Source organism: Scomber scombrus, chromosome 3 (genome assembly GCF_963691925.1).
Source record: "Scomber scombrus chromosome 3, fScoSco1.1, whole genome shotgun sequence".
Taxonomy (NCBI): domain Eukaryota; kingdom Metazoa; phylum Chordata; class Actinopteri; order Scombriformes; family Scombridae; genus Scomber; species Scomber scombrus.
In genome coordinates, this window is record NC_084972.1 from 12,482,735 (window position 1) to 12,503,110 (window position 20,376).

Consider the following 20,376-nt stretch of genomic DNA (forward strand, 5'->3'; position numbering starts at 1 on the left):
AGCCATACCCTCGCCATGGCATGGGAGGACAAATACAATTTAGAGTGAACATTGAAAGCCAAACCTACACACATATTTAATGTAAGACCTGTCGTCACTTTAATTAAATGAGGAAACAACCATATTCAGTGAGAGAAAGAACAGAAAACAGAGGAGGGAGAAAAAGAATGAAGTAAACTGAACCCACCGCCCATCACTTTCTCCCCTTTCTCTCTCTCTTCAACACACACATACACACCCTCTATGCTGGCCCTATCCATTCCAAGGTTATCAGTAATCCAATAGGTTTCCCTGGAAGCAGGCGGTTTTCCAGAGACACAGCCAATATCCTGCCAGCAGAAACATCCGGAAGGAATTTCTTCTAAGTGGCAAAGCATACCCTCTCTTCCTGTCTTTCTCTCTGACAGGATGAATGGTTTCCTTCTGTCCACCGCTAGTTCATTCATCTGTCCCCACCCATTTCTTTTTTTGTCCCCAAGACACATTGTTCTTTCATATTTAAGCTCACGATACATGTGCAGACTTGTTCCATATATGGTAATACATGTATGAATAAACTCACCTGTGCTGTATACACAAGCAAAATCAATCATGTCCTAAAAACACGCTGACTGCCCCGTGCAAAAACCACCAGCCATGTTCTCTCAAATCATGCACACACGCGCCCATGAAAATACACCAAGGTTGAAGTAAAAGGATTGTGTGTTATATCTAGGCCACTAGTTCACTGCCAGCGACCCATAAATTGACAGCACAAGGCTCTTACGGATGATAACACATATTTGGGAGTCCTTAGGCTGAAGCTTGCAGCGCACACAGACTGAAGATGCGGGCTTAGCTTTGATGTAATGCATATTGACGTGGGGTTACATGGACTTATGCACAGTTCTTCACTAATGACAAATAATTACATCTCCGCAGATATCCATTGAAATCCACTGAAGAGGAGTTTTAGCCTGTTTGCACTACAAGAAAGTGGTCTATAAAGTATTAACATGATGATTTGATATAATGGGCCGCACTGTACAGTAGGGTTACCACACAAGCAAACACTATCTATCTACTGCTACAGTTCATGTAGAGTGTAGTGCATGCTTTTGTATGTATGTGAGCTTGTTCTCATGTTTCCTGCCGGTTTTTCCTGTGGTGTGCGTGTGTGTATAATCATGCGTGTGTGTATGCAGCCTCGCTCTGGGGACCCTGTTTGCGGTGCTTTAATTAGCTTAATCCAACAGCAACACATGGATGGAGGAGTGGAGAAAGAGAGGGGTGTGATGATGGTTGGAAAGAGAGAGGGAAGGGTAGATAGAGGAGAATATCTCTCCTTCTGCTATTTGTTACTCCCCCAACACACACACACCATCATCACCACCCCTCTGTCTCTGCTCTTGGCAGTAGCAGTAGCTGGCCAGACCATTGTGAAACCCACAGGGAGGAGGAAGCTGTCTCCGAAATGGCCACATGTGCTGCGGGAGGCCAGCTAAACCATTTCCAGGGAGACACTACATTCTAACTGTAGTCAAGCTAAATGACCAATTAAATATAATAGTGAGGGCTTAATTGGTATTAGCCAATTTAGGATGACACTGTGCAATTAATGCTATAGAGAAGATATAGGGAAAATGAGCGGGGGGGGGGGGGGGGGGGGGGGGGGGGCTATTGAGAGTGTCTGTGTACCAAGGTAATTAATTCTGCAGTGTAAACTGATATTTGTGGCCAGGACCATCATAGCAAAGATGGTGAGGAGAAAGTGAGGAGGGAATGAGTGGGGATGTAAGGAAGGTGGGTAGGGTGAGAATAAGATGGGAGGAGAAAAAGGAAAGACTGTGTTGGGAAAGAGTTGTTGGAGGGAGGGACAGGAAGAATATGCACAAGTCAGTTAATGACTAATTCCGTGGAGAAAGGAGAGGAGCAGAAAGACAGTAGCAATGGTGTGAGAAAATCAAAGAGAAAAACAGAGGGGCTAGGCGAGAGAGACCAGAGCTGAAGGGGGGAACAAGACACAGGCAGGGAGAAGAGAGATAGATGCATACATGACTAATTAAAGACCCCATCAGTTTGAAACATTTGAACCAAAGGAAAGGATGGATAAATATTTTACCATGAAGAGGAGACGATGAGCTCTCTCTGACTCTCCAACTTAAGAGACTCAGGATGGTAGGAGGAGGAGGAATATAGGGAAACCGAAAAGAGAGGCTGCGAGAGAGTGAGTAACACTTTTTGCCCAGTGAGCCTCCTCTTAAACGCCTAATTCTTCATTTTTAAGGGCTTAGCAGATGGAAATGGTAAAGCCACAAGGTCAGCTACACCAGTAATAGAGCCATTAGCTATTTATTTGCTAGCTCTGCTAACGCTAAAAACAAACACGTAAGCCACTGCTGGAACAACAGTTACTCCTCTCAATTAGCACTAAATGTAATGTGGACTCAGTATTAAAGAGTTGACTTGCTGCTTCGCGCGGTAGAACGGCTAACAAACAAGTCAAAGAAACTGAAATAGGTTCACTTTAGCCAACTGTTACACTAAAAGATTAGCCAGAGGGCATTACACCAGCATGGCGGATTGGCTTTCCGCTTGACTATCACCAACTCTTATGCTAACAGGATTAGCCACGGGGTCAGTGCAATATGGCTAGCAGTGGTCAAGAGGCAAATGGGCTAAGACCAGTCAGGCCGGGGGCAAGTTACCAAGCCAACTAACATTGTGACTAGGTTTCAGGCTAAAGCTATTCCCTTTGGGGGATGCAGGATGGGGGGGGTAATTAGTTAAGACGGCGGGAGACACCACCATGCTGTGTGAGAAGGATTAACGTGGGGAGCTGCTGAATTCGGAGTTGTTTTTGTGCGCCTCTGTGTGTATTTTAAGGGTATTTTGCAGACAGAGACAGAGAGACAGAGAGACAGAAAGACAGAAAGACAGAGACAGAGAGAGAAAATTCTATGCCCAGCCTGAACATTGTGGCGCTGAAATGCTCCAAAAGCATATGATAGCCATGTGACAGAGTTACACACTCAAACCAAAACACTGGAAAAACCACACCAGCTACAGCGTATCTTTTTGTTAACTAATAAAACACAGCGTGAAAATGTATGTGGGTTGCATCTTTGACCTGTGCATGTACACAAACGTTAATCATCTTAATGTCACTAAACCAGAGGAACTAATCAAAAACAATCTATTAAGAATCTATTAGCTTCGCAATGGGTAATCTGATAAGCCTGCTCCAGTCACTTCCCATAAGAGAGTGTGTTTGTGTGTATTGCTGTCTGCATTCTTCACGCTAGATTAGCTCATTTGATAGTAACTCATATTTACACTCATTTATACTCGTCATTTGGCGTAATGCAGATGAAGCTCCTCACATCCTGTTGTTTACAGAGATTTAAGGGAAGCATCGGTGCTACCATGATTTCCTACTTCTATGCAAGTGTGTCTTTTTGTAACGCGTTGATAATTCCTGCCACTTAATGGCTAAAACATTATGTCGCTTCCATATGTGGGCTTGTAGAGAGCTGCGCAGCCATTTAAAGGCAGTCTCTTTGAAGCCAAGGCATATATTGCGATCTGCTGGGCTTAATTGCAAGGAAATGAGTGTGTGAGAAGTGTGTGTGTGTGTATGCATGTGTATACAGCCAGTGTGGGCCAAAGGTAATCTACACCCACTGTGCTGCTCATGCCTAACCCTCTGGACACTGCGCTGCCATCCAACTTGCCCCAGTGTGAGCTGGAGTTTGTATATACCTGCATGAATATGCTCATTTTGGCTTGTTAGCTTGAGATATGACATCCCCTTCTGGTGTCAGTACGCGTGTGTGGGGGGTCCGTGTGTTTGTATATGTGAGTGTGTGCTTTGCCAGAAGTGAGTGTGCTCATGGAAGTCTCGGCACTGCGCCATCCACCAGGTGTGTTGTTGGCTGTGTCAGCTGGCATGGACAGGGCTGTGCCAGGACACAAAATTCCCTTCCTTACCCACAACTTCCCCCCATACAGGCACACAAACATTGTCCCATGTTAACAACAATGAGCACTCACCGTAAACCTGACCCAAATATTTCATTTAGAGCTATGATGTGATATTGACATACCTACAATGTTCATAAAACTTCCATGCATGCCTAATGAGGAATATGCTTTAAGTATGAACTTTATATCTCTCAATAAGGCAGGTTATAACTATTCTTGACAACTCAGTGTAAAAGTGAAGAAACTCAGACAATTTAAAACGTCTAACTTTGCACATATATATGTTATTAAAATCAGGGATTCTTTGATGTTCTATCCTGAGATGTCTAATGGAGATGACCTAGAAACAGGCTGGCCTAGCCCTCGCTTGGATCATGTGAGCATCCCAGTCTGCATCCAGACTCTTCTAATCTTCCCTTAAAAATGGATTCTAGCATGGCACATTTATTATTCATCTCCCTCGCTCTTTCTTTTCCCTCTGTCTCCCTTTTCTCCCGGCCTTCTCTCAGCTTTTCCTCTCTCTCTCTCCATCTACTCCTCACTTTGCCTCATTAACCCCTGGTAGTAGCGAATTAGGATGGGAACGCGGAGGTAGTGAATGAGTACCGTGCAGTGCAGTCACACTCTGCTGAAGCGGGCTGAAGTGCATTAGCACAGAGATTATCAAGGACTGAACTGTTCTCATCAATGGCATTAGCTAACATAGGAGCCCATCGTAACTTATCCTACGCTTTAAAGGTGATTAGCTTTGAACATTTAGCACTGCAGTGGAGAAATTGTCAGGAAATAGTTGGCTTTGAGTTTAGGAAGAGATATTTGTTAGGAATTGATAAGAGTATAATCAACCTGCAGCGATCCACAGTGTCCCTTAATGTCTCCAGTGCTTGTTAGTAAGGTAGGAAATATGGATCATTATGGCAGATGAGGCTCTTGTAGGATGAAGGTGTGGAGTTAGAGACACCAGTTTAATGAGACTGTGTGGGTGGATCAGTGAGTGTGTGTGTCTGTAGGAGATGGGGTGGCATTAAATCTTTTAAGAAGACCTCTCATTAATGTCTACCCTTACAACATAAGTGTTACAAGCAATTTTCTAAGATGTGAAAGTGTGTGTGTGTTTGCACAGTTGCGCGCCCTACTTTTACATGCAAATAGACACACGCAGTGCATTTGGATGTCTACACTTTTGCGTGTGCACGTGTACGTGCGTGCACGCTCTGCCCTTCTCTTTAATGAGAGAGAATGATTAGAGAAAAATAGCGATCACTACATCTCATCTCTACGCATACACAACACTCAACTATTATCAGGCAGAGGAATCTTTGATCACAGGAGGAGACCGAGACGGAGCGGAAAGAGAATATGTGAGCAGCAGATGAAACAGAAAATGAGAGGGAGAACAGAAGCGGAGAGGCAACGTGAAGAAGCAATGGATGATTAATTTTACTAATTCATAACTGTGGTTATACAGTGGCTACTGCAGTGAGAACGAGTGTTATGGGTGCGTTCTTGACATTTTTCAAGCATCCAGCAATCTATATAACTATTTGTCACATGATGAGAAACGCAGAGGTGGCAGCACCCGAAGCTTGATGTCACATGTACATCTCATATTCACTGTATAAAATGCTGCAATGACACCCTGCAAGGCCTATGCGTGTCACTGTGTATAAGTGTGTGTGTGTGTGTGTGTGTGTGTGTGTGTGTGTGTGTGTGTGTGTGTGTGTGTGTGTGTGTGTGTGTGTGTGTGTGTGTGTGTGTGTGTGTGTGTGTGTGTGTGTGTGTGTGTGTGTGTGTGTCCACAGGGAGATGGTATATGCTTTGCTTGGTGGAGTGTAGCTTCATGAGAGGACATGCCAACAGATGGGAGAAAGACCCGGTATGGTGATGATGAGAGATAATTGATATCCACATGCTTCAACAGGATGTGCACATGCACACGCATACAGGAGACACATTCGTACTCAAAACCTGACAAACATGCAGTGTTTCCAGCACAGATATATACTCACATGTGGACTCTCAGTGACCCTGAGTCTAGCTGTGCCCTGAGCATTATTGGTTGGCCAGTAAATAGCTATGAGAAGCTAGCTGGCGAGCTAATTCATTTGACTGCGTTGATTTCATGCCAGGTTTCATGCTAAGAGAGGGTCCTTGTGGTGAGAAAGATATACTGTATATGCTTGGCTTGTCACACACGCACATTATGGCTTAAGTGAGCTTCATGTAATAAGAAAACGCCATTTAAAAGCTGTGCTGTTGGGAGAGAGGAGAAAGCGCTGCAGAAAATGACACATTTTGCTGTTAATTTGGGAACATCCTGATAAGATTGGGTGACTGATGGCGCTCTGGGAACGAGCTAAATTAAGTGGAAAAACTCTGTATTAAACACAAAGTGTAAATTATCTGTTTTGTCTTGAGCGCTCGGTCTCAAATTCTCTTCCCCCAGCCGTATCTGATCCCTTTCATCATTCTCTACATCTCCATCTCCCCCCGTCCCTCTCTCATCCGCTCTGCGTGGCTGTGTGTCTGTGTGTGTGTGTGTGTCTGACTGCATGCAGTTGTGTGAACTAATGACCGAGGGCGACCAAACGCCTGCACAAAGACAGCCTCTGTGCTGCTGCCCGGGCCAACTCGTGGCTTGGCTGGCTGAGCCAAATGATGACACAACCCCCCCCACACACACACACACACACACACACACACACACACACACACACACACACACACACACACACACACACACGCACGCAGAGGAACAAAGTCTCTATGCCATATTTTCTGATGAGAATTTTCAGTTTAATAACTTGAGCAGAAAAAGATAAGAACACACATACAACACATGCACACACAGCTCTTCCATCATTAAACCTCCATGACTGTACCTACTGGTCAAATATAACTAGTGTGTTTTCACACTGTGTTTATTTTTCTTCCTCTCTTGTGGTGGAGGTCCAGTCTATTTAAGTCTAGGAAGTGCACACACACATTTAAATGCAAAACACAAACACACGTGCCTGCACATACAAACACATATACACACACAGCGGAGTCTGACAGGGCAGCACTGTGCAACGATAGAATAACAATCATCAGTCAATTAGGCTTTGACACAGTCTCCTGATGGTTGACACCGGCAGTCCCGATAGAATACATCAATGACTTCACACAGCAATATACACATAGAAACGACAACCTGTCACTTGTTATTAACCCCGAGAACGCCATGCGATCAGTGGATTTACTATGAAAACAATCTATGTATAAGCTGACATTAAAATACACCCCAAACACACAAACCACAAATACTTAATCTAGCATGACACCACTTCTCTTCAAAAAAGATAAGTGATCATAGCTTTCTTGGTCAAGCAGCGGCAGCTAGAGTTTAATTACAAGTGCTGGGATAGTCTGACTTGGGTTAGTTCAGTTTCACAAAGGTTACAAGCTGCTTTACATTTTCAACACTTAATCTGTGAATCCATTCAAAGAGCTGAGGGTACTCATTTCAGTTTGGGCAAAGCGCAAACCTCAAGTATAAATTAAGGTATCGACCCCGGGGACAATCTGTCTTCCTGTGATTGTTTTGTATTACCATACTTAATACAAAGCTTAACAGTTATTCATGCCTACATTAAATATTGATTCTCACTAGCTTTTGATCAAATAAAACTAGAGAGAGCCATCGTTCATAAAAAAAATCCAACTGTGGCTTCTTGGGGCCTAGTGTGTGCAGAGCAAGTACAACATGTCAAATGCCATCTGGCACTTGATGTGTGGATTGTAGCTGCTTGGCTGATGCCGTCATCCTCTCCTCCTTTATGATGAGCTAACTGATAGCGGATCATGTTCCTGCTCAAGGACACTAGAGCCAATGTTAATTAGGAAACTTAAACACTTTGGCTGGTACAGCAGACAGTCGTGTTATCTTTTGATTATGAGATATTCACACTAACCACAAGCTACTAAATGTAATGCCTTTACAAGGATTTTTTACTGCAATGTTAAACTTTGTTTTTAAAATGTTTATATAAATAGAATGATAGTCTTAACTCTTCCAATTAGTCTTGTACCTGGAGCTTCTGGGTTTGCTTCACTGATACCCCGATGAGATGAATGGGCGTTGGACGGCACCTCCACACCCACACACCTGAGCCTGGCACGGACACAAGGTGCACACAGCGGGCACTGGGGGCTCCTACCACATGGCACACTGGCCACATGCACACAGCAGATGGCTCACATTGGCCCCCGATGGAAAGCGCAGCTGAGGAATCCTAACTCGTGTTTGTGTGTGAGTGTGTGTGCAGTATAAAAAGAAAAGGGACTTACAATAGGTATTGGATTATCGCCTGGGATCCTCTCTTTTGTCTCATTTCTTCAGACCACCTATCGAGACTGTGTGTATGTGCGCAAGTGTGTGTGTCACGGTGAATGCCCTCTCATTGTCAATGTTCAACAGTGCCTTAACATGCAGAAGTGGCTGAGAGAATTGGCCAAATTGCTCGAACGTCCATCTGCTGACTGCTTTTCTCGGCTGACAGAAGTGGCTTAGCTACAGCGCTTCTTTAGACGGGAAGACATAAAAAGGAGAGAAGAGAGAATGAGATATTCTACTGTATGTAAAGCTGGCGTGCTGACAGACGAACAGAGACAAGCGGTGACCAATGACAGGCCAAGCAAAGCAAACAGAGATAATGAAACAGTCAAAGAGAATGGAGGATTTTAATCCTAAATATTAAGTGCAGCGGATGGCCGGCTTGCTGCTGTGTCCTTGACCACAGCGGTATCCAGATGACCGCTGGAATGAGTTAATCACACCAGTGGACATTACCTCTCTTCATCACTTCCTTCTCTCCTCCGCCTATCGTTGCTCTTCTCTCTATCGGCCTCATCTTTCTCTCTATCTCCCTTCCTTTTTCCCTGCATCTCTCCTATCTGTGTCCCATCAAACCAGGACTCATTAGTAGAAGCTTCCCCTGTGAGAGTGTGTGTGCGTGAGTGTGTGTGGCCACCGGAGCACAGAGGGACTTCATTAGTGCATTGAACATGTTGTTTATGCTGCTATCTTGTAGCTGTGGACAACCTTGAGAGCCTGAGCCCAAGAGGCAGCAGAGTTGGTTAAAAATAGTCTCCAACTTTAGATTAAACATGATATCAAAACACTTGAAGTCCAGCTAAATGAGGAAAGAAATGATGTTACAAGTAATAAAATGTTTCTTAAAATGTTTTCAAGGATCCTGAAGAAGACAAAAAATTCAGTTGGCATACGCATGCATTTTATAAATTCTATCAGTGCCCGCTCTTTCTCTCAAACTGTGACTAAACAATACGCCAGAAAACTTCCTCCTTGAAGCGCATTCATCCATCCTACCAATATTCTCTCTTCTCCTACCACTCTCTCTGTACCAGCCCCTCAGGCACGGCTATATAAACAGCATTCAGCACTAGTGCTCTCCAGAGGACAAGGGTAAGAACAGGACCATGCTCCGTCTTTACTTCATGGTCTGCGTGCGCTCCGGCAAAACCGCTGGACGCTAAAAAGCGAGCTCCTATAGAAACCGATCCTCAGGAGTCTAACTGCTCATTTTGCTAATGAGATAATAATCGTACAAATAAAAATCACTCACAGAGCAGAAGAGGATGAGTGTTTGCGGTATCAGAGAAGTCGAATCACAGATTATTCATTCGGTTGCTCTTTTTCCGGGGGGGGGGGGGGTTCTCTCTGAACCATAAAGCAGCCAAAAGAACTCCAGGGACTTTTTTAACGTGCACATGCAAATAAAAAAACAACAAACCTCAACAGCTAACTGCAGCATTACTTTCCCAGGTGATGTTCCACACACACACACACACACCTCAGCACAGAAGAAAGGAAGAATAGCTAAATAAATAAAGGGACTGTTGCCAAGCTAAGTGAATGGGTGTCACTTTGACAAATGCATAGTGCTGAATCTTAGTCAACATTGTATTGTTTGTTGTCTCCCGTTCCCTCATAAACACAAACACACGTGGGCGCGCAGATCCCTGCCGTCGCGAGCGCACACATTATTATGCGTACTGTGAGTGACAAACACACAAACCCGGCGTGCATACACAAACGCGCATTAAAAGCGCACAAACACATGGGCTGATTATACATTCATAATATTGAATGGATGACAGGTCTTGAGCAGAGCGCAGGGAAACGGGGTGAATTCTAATGAGTTACCATTTATCCCGAGAGCTCTGTCCTCCATAGACTGGATGCACGCACGCACAACGACGTGACACATAGCAACAAATACACAAGCTGCACACAAGCATATTACACACAGAATTGTAATTATAGCACATTGTAAGAGTGTATAGCTAACATACACACGACAAATTGTGTACAATTCAATTGTCAGCCGTATCAATCCAGAGTTGCCCCTCTGTTACTTGAATTTACAGTTAATGTGATTTCATCCACCAGATTTCTCATTCCTCTTCATGAGGGTTCAACAGCTACATCACTGTGGTAAAAACTGAAATTCACTCCAAAATTGCTCAGAGAAAGACAACTTACAATCCATTACTGCTTCTAAAAGTCAGGCTCTAAAAGACATTAATAGAAATAATCCATCATTACTCTCTCCTCTGTGCTTCCTTCAATCTATGCACCTGAATTACTCAGTGCTGCACAGCTGAGCAGAAAAAAAGACGACACAACACAGCTGAGCCTTTCAGCGGCCAAAGCTGTTGAGTTGATTGAAGGCGAGCTCTTAAAATTAGAGGCGAGGCTATACGTGGTGTTGGGACAGCGCAGCAGTAACATTTTATGTCTGAAGTGACTAACATGACAATCAATGAGGGAATAGCCACAGCCTCGCATTACATTACTTGTTAAAACGGAAAGGGCTTTAAAGAAGCACTTCAGTGTCCTGCTGGAAACGGCCGCTCGTGAGAAAAATGGTGCTGAACGCATTTAATCCTGGCATAAAAAGCGTCTGTGCAGTGATTGGTGTAAAAACGATTAAGTCTTAACCCAGATTCACTCAGTGATGACCCTAACTAACACCACTGGCTGGCTGACAGGCTTCTCGCCGTACACAACAGAAAACACGTCCCTAAATGGGTTACATCCTTTTTGCTAGATGTCCATTAAATGCCAAGTACTAGAGGAAAGCAGAAAACACTACCTAGCATCAACGCTTAAAATCAACCAAAACGAATAAACTGGAAATCCACAAACGAAAAAAATAAATAAATAAATAAATCATTCATACCTTCTTCAGCTTGCCGTTGCGCGTGCCGACAAAAGCCACAGTGTTGCCGCGGTAGTCATAAGCTGCCACAGAGGTCATGCCGTCATCTTTGTCGATGAAGAGCGGGATGCCCTCTATGGTGCTGGTTCCCCCCAGGGGCTGGTTGAAGTCCTGGCCGCAGAAATTGTCATCTATCTGCAAAGGCTGGAGGACAGAAGAAAAGACAGCAATCAGACAAGAGGCATGACAACAGAGTAAAGTAGTTTGAAATATCATCAACATCATTTTACAATATTCATTATGTGCTCGAGAGACACTGGAATTTTGGGGCCGATGCAGATATTAGGGAGTAAAAGAATTCTCACACTAAAGTTTATACACAAATTAAGGTGTTTACGCATCACTTTGATACTTAGTACAAGAAATGTAAAGGGGGAAGAGAAGCACATAGAAAGACTGTAATAATAAACACTACACATTCTCTTTCTTATTTGATAAGTTTGAGGGCTTTTGTTCTAAATCTCCACAATTTACTTTATCTTTTATCACTTTCTTTTGATTCATCACAAAGTCTGATTTCATATGTAGTACGATGTCCTTTTTTGTATTTTGTAGCCTAATTTTGGTTAAACAGTTCAAAGTGAAACAGAACAAAGGTCCTGAATCTGATCAAGCCTAAAACGTCAAATGACTCCCAGGACGCCCCTCAAAGCAAATCATGAAAGCAGCAGAGCCATCTGAACTCCATTTGTTACTTGAATTCCACATAACAGTGGGAGAGCAGGGAGGGCTGAAGGTGCATCATCTAACTTAAATGCTTTTATTTGATTATCCAACGTGTTAAGTAGCCCATTCAAACACGGGCCATTCATAAACAAACGCCTTCTTTCTCCCAAAAAGAATCCCACCATGCAAAAGCTTTGGCATATTGTAAAGTGTTCAGTCACGGCAGTGACACGGCGGTAATGCTGGTGACCATGTGACAATATCTGGAGCATTCCAGTGTCACAAGGGGACTATCGCCCCAGGCAACCCACTGGCCCATATGATGGCTTAACAACTTACCACACATGCACACACAGTATAATCAGTTCCCTATGAAGTAGGTTAAAGTGGCACGGACAATGGAGGGTTTGTCGCACGCTCGCTCTATCATGCACATTTTCAAAGTCTGGTTTCAGTATGGTTTGATTGGTGCTGAAATGTCAATGTCAGAAAAGGAACTGCCAACAAATCTGACGAGTCATTTATCAACCAAAAGTGCTACACCTTCACTCCAACTTCTCAAATGTGAGAATTTGCTTCCTTTTTCTGTTTTATGCTGATACTTTGAAAGTGGGAAATAGTAAGGAGCATTTAAAATTTTCTTCTGACATTTCATATTTATCAATTCATCAGAACAATAGTAGTCACCATCATCAATAACATTTTTATTTTTTTCAACAATCATCAATGTATCTGTCTTTTAATTGCCTAATTAATGAATTAGTTGTTTGGTCTATAAAATGTTAGAAAATGGTGAAAAATGCCAATCACTGCTTCCCAAAGCCCAATATGTAATCTAATACATCTTCTTTTATCCCAACAAACAGTCCACAACCCCAAAAACACTCATATTCACATTTAAGAAGCTGGAACCAGAGAATTTGGGCATTTGTTCTAAAAAAAAAAAAAAGACAATTCAATGAATATCACAATAGTTGATTAAAATAGGTGATTAATTCTCAGGTGATGAGCTGGGCAATTAATCAACTAATTGCTCCAGCTCGAAACACTTGTGTGTTCATTTTTTTATGTCTTGTTTTGGATGCTGTGTGAGTATGAAACGTGTGTGTGTCAGACGAGAGGTTTCTGACTGACTGCTAAAGTGTGGAACTGAACGTGTGTTAGTGTGTGTTAACAAGAGCCAACAGACACATGTGTGAGTTGGTAAACTCGCACACCCACACTTGGGGAGTGTGTAAATGGCGGTGTAATCCACAGTCTTATCACTACATCATCTGATTGATCCACACAGGAGAAAAGATAACACCCCCCACCCTGGCTCTCTCCCTCCCGATCTGACTAAATTGCCTGCAGCTCAGTGCACGTCAATAACCCGTTATTCTGCCTTTTTCTACTTTCTCCCTCTTTCTCTCCGTCTCCTTCCAGCTGCTACAGTAACTGAGTGCACATCGATACCCCCTCCCTGTCCTTTTCTACCTCTGTCCATCCATCCCTCCTCCCCTAATCGCTCTGCATCTCCCTCTTCATCCATCCCTCTGCCACCATTTCTCCCCTCGCACGCCCCTTTGGACCCACATTATGTTCTCTAAAGAGTGGAGAGGTTCGAGGATGCAGGGTGGTCAGCTTACTATTAACTGAAGTCAAGAAAGAGATTGCTCTATCGTTCTTTCTCTTTCCGCATACTGATGTTACATGGTGAAAGAAAAAGAAAAAAAGAAGAAGAGTAGACATTTTAACGGAAGCATTTGTATGTATGGCTGTGTGTATGTGTGTATATATATATGTGTGTGTGTGTGTGTGTGTGTGTGTGTGTGTGTGTGTGTGTGTGTGTGTGTGTGTGTGTGTGTGTGTGTGTGTGTGTGTTTAAGAAAGTAAAAGACGAGAACACACACACAGCCATTACCTGAAACAACTTTCTTTTGTAACCAGTATGGCTGGGGGGCAATTTCTTTCAGAGGAACAAAGGCAACTGACAGACAACAAACACCGACAAATACACATGTACGGACTTGTAAACCTGCACACAAACACACACATACACACTCCAGGACACATGTGACTATTCAACCAAAGCATCTAGTCTATTTTCTCCGTGTGTGCGCGTGAACGCATTTTGCTACAAGCGACAAAACAGATCCCATCGTCTTCATATGACATACAACTAGGGGCAGCATTTTTAAACCATATAGTCATGGGAAAGTAATCCATCAATCTGGATTAGAGTCAGCCCCCCACACATTTATACACACACACACACACACAACCACACACCCACACAAAAGAAATCCTGTGACGTCAGAGCCTAAGGGAAACCAGTTAAAAGGGTTAATCAATCTTCTATGGAGGAGACTAACTGTTGGAAATACTGTATACAGTAGCCTCTAGAGTCCATAAGGGTTAACACACACACGCACACGCACACTCACGCACGCACGCACATAAAGTAGCCCATATAGGTCTCTCTGGGGCACTAGAGGGTAAAGGTGCTCTAGCATTCCTGCAGGTCTAGAGGGTTTAAACAGCATGGATCAGCATAGAATAAAAGGCATTTTCCCTTGAGGTTGGAAAGCTTTTTAATGGGGGCTACATTCTGATGTGGGTTCTGCAGTTTAAGGCACTAAAACATTCCCACGTGAATTAAAGCCGTGGAAAGAATATTCCCCTTTGCGGTCTCTGCAGGGTTGTTGGCCGGAGACTGTATTTAACGTTCTGCTGTGTTTTTCAAAGAGGCTCAACTCCTCCGAGGATGAAGGAGTTAAACCAACAACCTTCCGCTGACTTTGGCAGCAGGGTCTTACAAATGCAGAAGAGGAGGATTCTTGTTTCAATTTTCACAGGGATGCGCGCAGTACTGAACTTGAACGCAAGCACGTGTTCTGCTACAGATAAGTCATGTGAAAACTGATAACATGAGCTAATGATGTTTTTTTATTCTACTACTATTTGAACCAATTCTTATCTATTATTTCACAAAGATGAGGACATTTATTAAAAACATGATGATAAATGTGTGTAGTGCATATGAAGGCTGCTATTGCTACTTACCTACTTTATTATTGATCAATCTACACATTCTTTTCTAGATTCAATTCTACAATGTCAGATAATATTATCAATTTGAAGTTCCCAGAGCAACACTTTAAAAGTATTGTTTTCTTCTGATTAACAGTGCAAAACTTTAGGTTATTTACATAACCCCGGTTCTCTGAGTAATATGAGTGAGATGTCTCACTATGGGATGCACGCCTCGCTGCAGCCCTCAGAAGCATTTATCCCATTACGCCAATCCTGATTGGCTGGTGAACGTGTCCGTCCGCCACAGGTAGTCCCACCTACCTTAAATAGCTCATGCGGACGGCACCACCCTCATTCAAGATAAGCACCTCTTCTCACTCGCCCAAGCAAGAAGGGTAGTCTGGTGAGACATCTCACTCATATTACTCAGAGAACCGGGGTTATGTAAATAACCTAAAGTTCTCTTTCATAATATTTCGTTCGATGTCTCACTATGGGATATGGTTGCTCCCGTATTGCCAGACAAGCTTATCGAGCGTCCACCAACCCACAGGGAAAAAGGTACTCTGTTCCAATCAGGACAGCAAAACCGCGCGTGCCACGCACGGAGCGGAGACGTCCAGCATATAAAAACGGACAAAAGTGAGAGGCGAGGACCAACTCGCTGCAGCACAGATGTCCTGAACAGAAACTCCCCTGAATAAGGCCCAGGATGCGGCCAAGCCCCGAGTCGAGTGCGCCCGCAGACCCGCAGGTGTCTGCAAACCCTGACTCGTATAAGCCAAAGCAATCGCCTCCACGACCCAGTGGGACAGGCGCTGCTTTGTGACAGGTTTCCCCTTATGAGGATTAGCCCAGGAGACAAACAGCTGATCGCTCCTCCTGAAACCCTTAGTCCTGTCCATGTAAGTGCGCACCGCACGGACTGGACATAACGCATGTGACCGCTGCTCTCCAGGCGAGGCAGCAAAGGCCACAAGGTCAATAGGAGAACATGAGCCCACTACCTTAGGCACAAAGGCCGGGTTGGGCTTCAAAATCATCCTCACATCCCCCGGGTAAAGCTGAGTGCATGATGGATGCACCGAAAGCGCATGGATGTCACTAACCCGTTTAGCCGAAGCCAGAGCCAGTAACAACACTGTCTTGAGAGACAGGTGTTTCAAGCCTGCTCCCCCCAGCGGCTCAAAAGGAGGACCCTTGAGCCCCTCCAGAACCACAGCCAGATCCCATGGTGGCAACAGCGGTCTGGACACGGGGAGAAGCCTGCGCGCTCCCTTCATAAAACGGCAAACCAGCGGGTGCTGGCTCGCTGTTTGTTTCCCAAACCCCACGTGACAGGCGGCTATAGCTGCCAAGTACACTTTAACTGTGGAGAAGGCTTTTCGTTTGTCAATCAGGTCCTGTAAGAATGACAATATCACACCTACTGGACACTGAAAAGGAACGTGGCCATTTCTGTGACACCAGTCCTCAAACACTCTCCACTTACAGTCATACAGAGACCTAGTGGAAGAGGCTCGAGCACTTTGTATAGTGGAAATCACACGCTGTGGGAGTCCCACAGCTGACAAATTGAACCACTCAGGGGCCAAACCCACAGCGCCAGGCGTTCTGGGTGCGGGTGGAAAACCGTCCCCCCCCCCTGTGATAACAGGTCCCTGCGCAGCGGGAGCTGCCAAGGTTGCGCGCACAGCAACCGATATATCTCCGCCAGCCAATGCATTGCAGGCCAATGCGGAGCTATCAGAATCAGCGCGTGGCCGTGGTCCCTCACTCTGGACAGAGTGGGGGGTATCAGGGCCAGGGGAGGGAACGCGTAAAGAAGCTCGTGCGGCCAGACGTGCGCTAGTGCGTCTATGCCGAGGGGAGCATCCAGGTTGCGCAGAGAGTAAAACAGCGCGCACTGCGCGTTTCCTCTTGACGCGAACAGATCCACCGCGGCCCGACCATAACGGGCCCATATCTGTTCCACAATCTCTGGGTGCAGAGTCCACTCCCCGTATACCGGCGCGCCCCTGGACAACAGGTCCGCGCCCGTGTTCAGAGCTCCCGGGACGTGCGTCGCCCTCAGGGAGAGGAGACGACCGCAGCTCCACAGGATCAGTCTGCGTGCCAGCATGTGCAACTGACGAGAGCGCAACCCCCCTTGGCGGTTGATGTACGCTACCGTCGTCGTATTGTCCGTCCTCACCAGGACATGATGGCCCATGAGAGACGGAAGGAAGTGTTTCAGGGAGAGGAACACCGCTGAAAGTTCCAGAAAATTCCACAAAGTCCACACTCCAGCGGCCCCTCACTGACCGGCCCTCGTGAATTCCGCCCCACCCTGTCAGGCTGGCGTCCGTAGTGACCACCTTCCTGGACAGGACAGAGCCCATGGGCACCCCGCGGGTCAGAAACGACGGGGCTCGCCAGTGGCGCAGTGCCCTGACGCACCCCGGCGTAACCAACACTCTCCGTGCGCCATGACGCACGGGATCCAGCCCGCATGAGGCCACCCAGGGCTGGAATTCCCGCATGTGGAGGCGACCGAGACGAACCACGAGAATGGCTGACGCCATCAGTCCGAGTAATCGAAGACACAATCTGAATTGAACAGATTTGCCTGGATGGAAAAGCGCGAGACATGCTCTGAAAGCTCTCACTCGCTCCGCCGAGAGGCGCGCCGTGAAAATCACCGAGTCCAGGGATAATCCCAGAAAGATTATGTCCTGTGTCGGGCACAGCATGCTCTTTTCCGCGTTTATCACAAAACCCAGGTCTAATAGGTGCCGTGTGAGAATACGCGTATGCGCCATGGCCTCCTGCCTCGATTGTGCCAAAAGTAGCCAATCGTCCAGATATGTGGCCAAGCGAATGCCCTGCTGTCTCAGTGGGGCTATCGCCGCTTCCGTGCACCGGACGAACACCCTCGGGCTTAAAGACAGACCGAATGGGAGCACGCGGTACTCGTAGCACGTCCCCTGGAAAGCGAACCTCAGATACTTTCTGTGGGGAGGATATATTGGAATGTGGAAATACGCGTCTTTCAGATCGACAGAAGTGAACCAATCGTTCTGTCGCACCAGGCGCAGCAGGGATGCGTGTGTGAGCATCCTGAACTTGTATTTCCTGAGAAATTTGTTCAGAGCACGTAGATCCAGGATAGGGCGAATACCACTCCCCCCCCGTTTTGGGACCAGAAAGTACCTGGAGTAAAAACCGCTCTGACACTGTGCGGGAGGAACGACACAGATTGCTCCTTTGTTTAACAGTGAGAGGATTTCCTCTTGCAAAACACGAGCTGACTCTCCCTGAGCCTGGGAGTGTATTATGCCGGCGAATCAAGGGGGAACAGCGGCAAACTGCAGCCTGTAACCCCTCAAAATCGTCTTCAACACCCAGGGCGAAGCTGCGAGCGCAGCCCACCTCTGCCACCTGCGGCAGAGAGGTGAGACGCGCTGCAGCTCTTCCACCATGAGAGGTCCCAACCGCGGTGCGGTGGCGCCCTCTCGTGGTGGAAAACTGACATGGCCTCTGGGCGGTGCTGTGCACTTTGGCCCGGGAGGACAACGCAGTGACGGGGACCTCACTGCCCTCACCCCGGGAAAAGCCGCAGCTTTCCCCGGGGGTGGGACAGCAGGTGCCGCCACCGCGCTGTTTATTTTTATAGTTTTGGCTTTTATTAGCTGCGCCCTCGGCACTCGGCCCGGATGCGACAGCGGGACACATTTTATTTTCTTTATGAAAACTTGTGTGTGTGTGCGTGCTTGTGGACATGGGAGAGGGGCAACCGCTGAACCCTCTGCCGTCAGATGTCCGTCTCTCCCGGTCTGCTCTGGCACGGTCCGTGGCAGCTGGGAGATGGGGGCGTGGGGGGCCCCGGAGTGCACGCTCGGAAGCCAAACAGGTGGAGCTGGAGAACAGGGAACTTCCAGCTGCATCACCGGTGACGAGAGGGGCGGTCAGGCCGCTCTCTTTTTCTTCCTGGCCTGGTGGCTGGTAGCTTGCGCGGGCTGTGCCGGCGGAGCTGTAGCTGGGGCCGAGGGCTTCTTGAACCAGCCGGGCCGACCGGGCACGGGCGGCGGGGCGGGCTGAGGCTTCGGATGTTTCGGTATTTTGAACTGCGAAACCCGGGAAGCAGCCTGCGCGAATGATTTACGCTGCGCAGGTGGAGAGGGAGCTGGGGGCTTGCGAGGGAGGCAGAGCTTGAGAGCTTCGTCTTCCTTCTTTTTGGCTTCACACCGTTGTTGCATCGATGCTAGGGCGGAACCAAAAATCCCCTCCGGGACAATGGGCATGTCCAGGACGTCGTCCTTTTCTCTGTCTGACAGGCTGGCGAGGTTGAGCCACCGCGCTCGCTCCTGCAGAACCATGGTCCCCATCGCTCTACCCGTGGCCTGGACCGCGCAGCGTTGGACACGGAGACACAGGTCGGTGATGACCGGTATCTCCTCCCACGCAGCTGAGTCCTGAGTTTGCACAACATCCTCGCACAACTCAGCCTGGTAAGCCGTGAGCAGCGAGAGGACATTGAGCGCTCTGGCCGAGAGCGCCACCGCCTTGTACGCTTTCTCAGTCAGGGCTGACTGAAAACGGTCGGACTTGGACGGCAGGCTGGGGCTCCGGGAGGACACCGCTGACAGCTGGGGGTGAAGGTGAGCTGCAACAAGTGGCTCCATCGGAGGCATGCGGAGCAGACCCAGGCTCTCCATCGCCTCACAGTCGAGGGACGAGGCCCCGGGAACCGGGCTCCGGCTGCTGTAGGGGCGGTCTCTCCATGAGCGCGCCACCTCCTCCAGCAGCTCCGGGAAGACGGGGAGAAGTTGCTTCGTCGCGCTCTTGGCCAAGGGCAATTTCTTCCCCTCGTAGCGTGATCTGGTGATCTCAGCTACGACAGCGGGCCAGGGGATGCCCAGCCGGGCAGCTGCGCGTTTGCACACGTCGAGCATGTCCGAGCTGGGGGAGGGAGAAGCTGGTGTGCTACTCTCGTCTCCATCCCGAGAGTCGACGGAAGCCGCGGGCTTTGCAGCCCGAGCCGGTGTGATGAAGATGTCATCCTCTTCTTCATCCTCTGATATGAGGAGATCCAAGGCGCCATCATCATCTTCCCCATAGTCCAAATCCAGGACGTCTTCCTCCAGCGGGGGAACCGCGGCTAGCTCGAGCTGGGAGCCCCAGCTGGCGCTAGCCTCCGGTGTCGCCACCGCAGCGACCCCCACCTCCTCTCCGCCCTCGACGGCGGCGCCGTCGGAAGAGAGATAGGGGTCATGTCCAGACAGGCTAGCCTGGCGGGCTAGTCGTCTGCGGAGACTCTTGATGGTGAACACCGCACAGTGTTGACACGAGCCGGGGACCTCGATAGCCGCCCGGGCGTGTTCCAGCCCAAGACAGCACGAGCAGACCTGGTGTGGATCCATGCTCGATATCTTATTCCCGCAGCGACAGAGTCTGGCTCCGGAGT

General features: G+C 47.2%; 1 protein-coding gene across 3 annotated transcripts in view; it reads right to left on the reverse strand.

The window, feature by feature from the left end:
* LOC133978203 (plexin-A1-like) overlaps positions 1-20,376 on the reverse strand; it is a 169,043-nt gene that overhangs the window by 135,713 nt on the left and 12,954 nt on the right. For all 3 annotated transcript variants that reach the window (XM_062416582.1, XM_062416583.1, XM_062416584.1), the window contains exon 2: positions 11,211-11,393. In XM_062416582.1, coding sequence (XP_062272566.1) covers positions 11,211-11,393 — 183 coding nt within the window. The remainder of the gene's footprint in view (positions 1-11,210; positions 11,394-20,376) is intronic.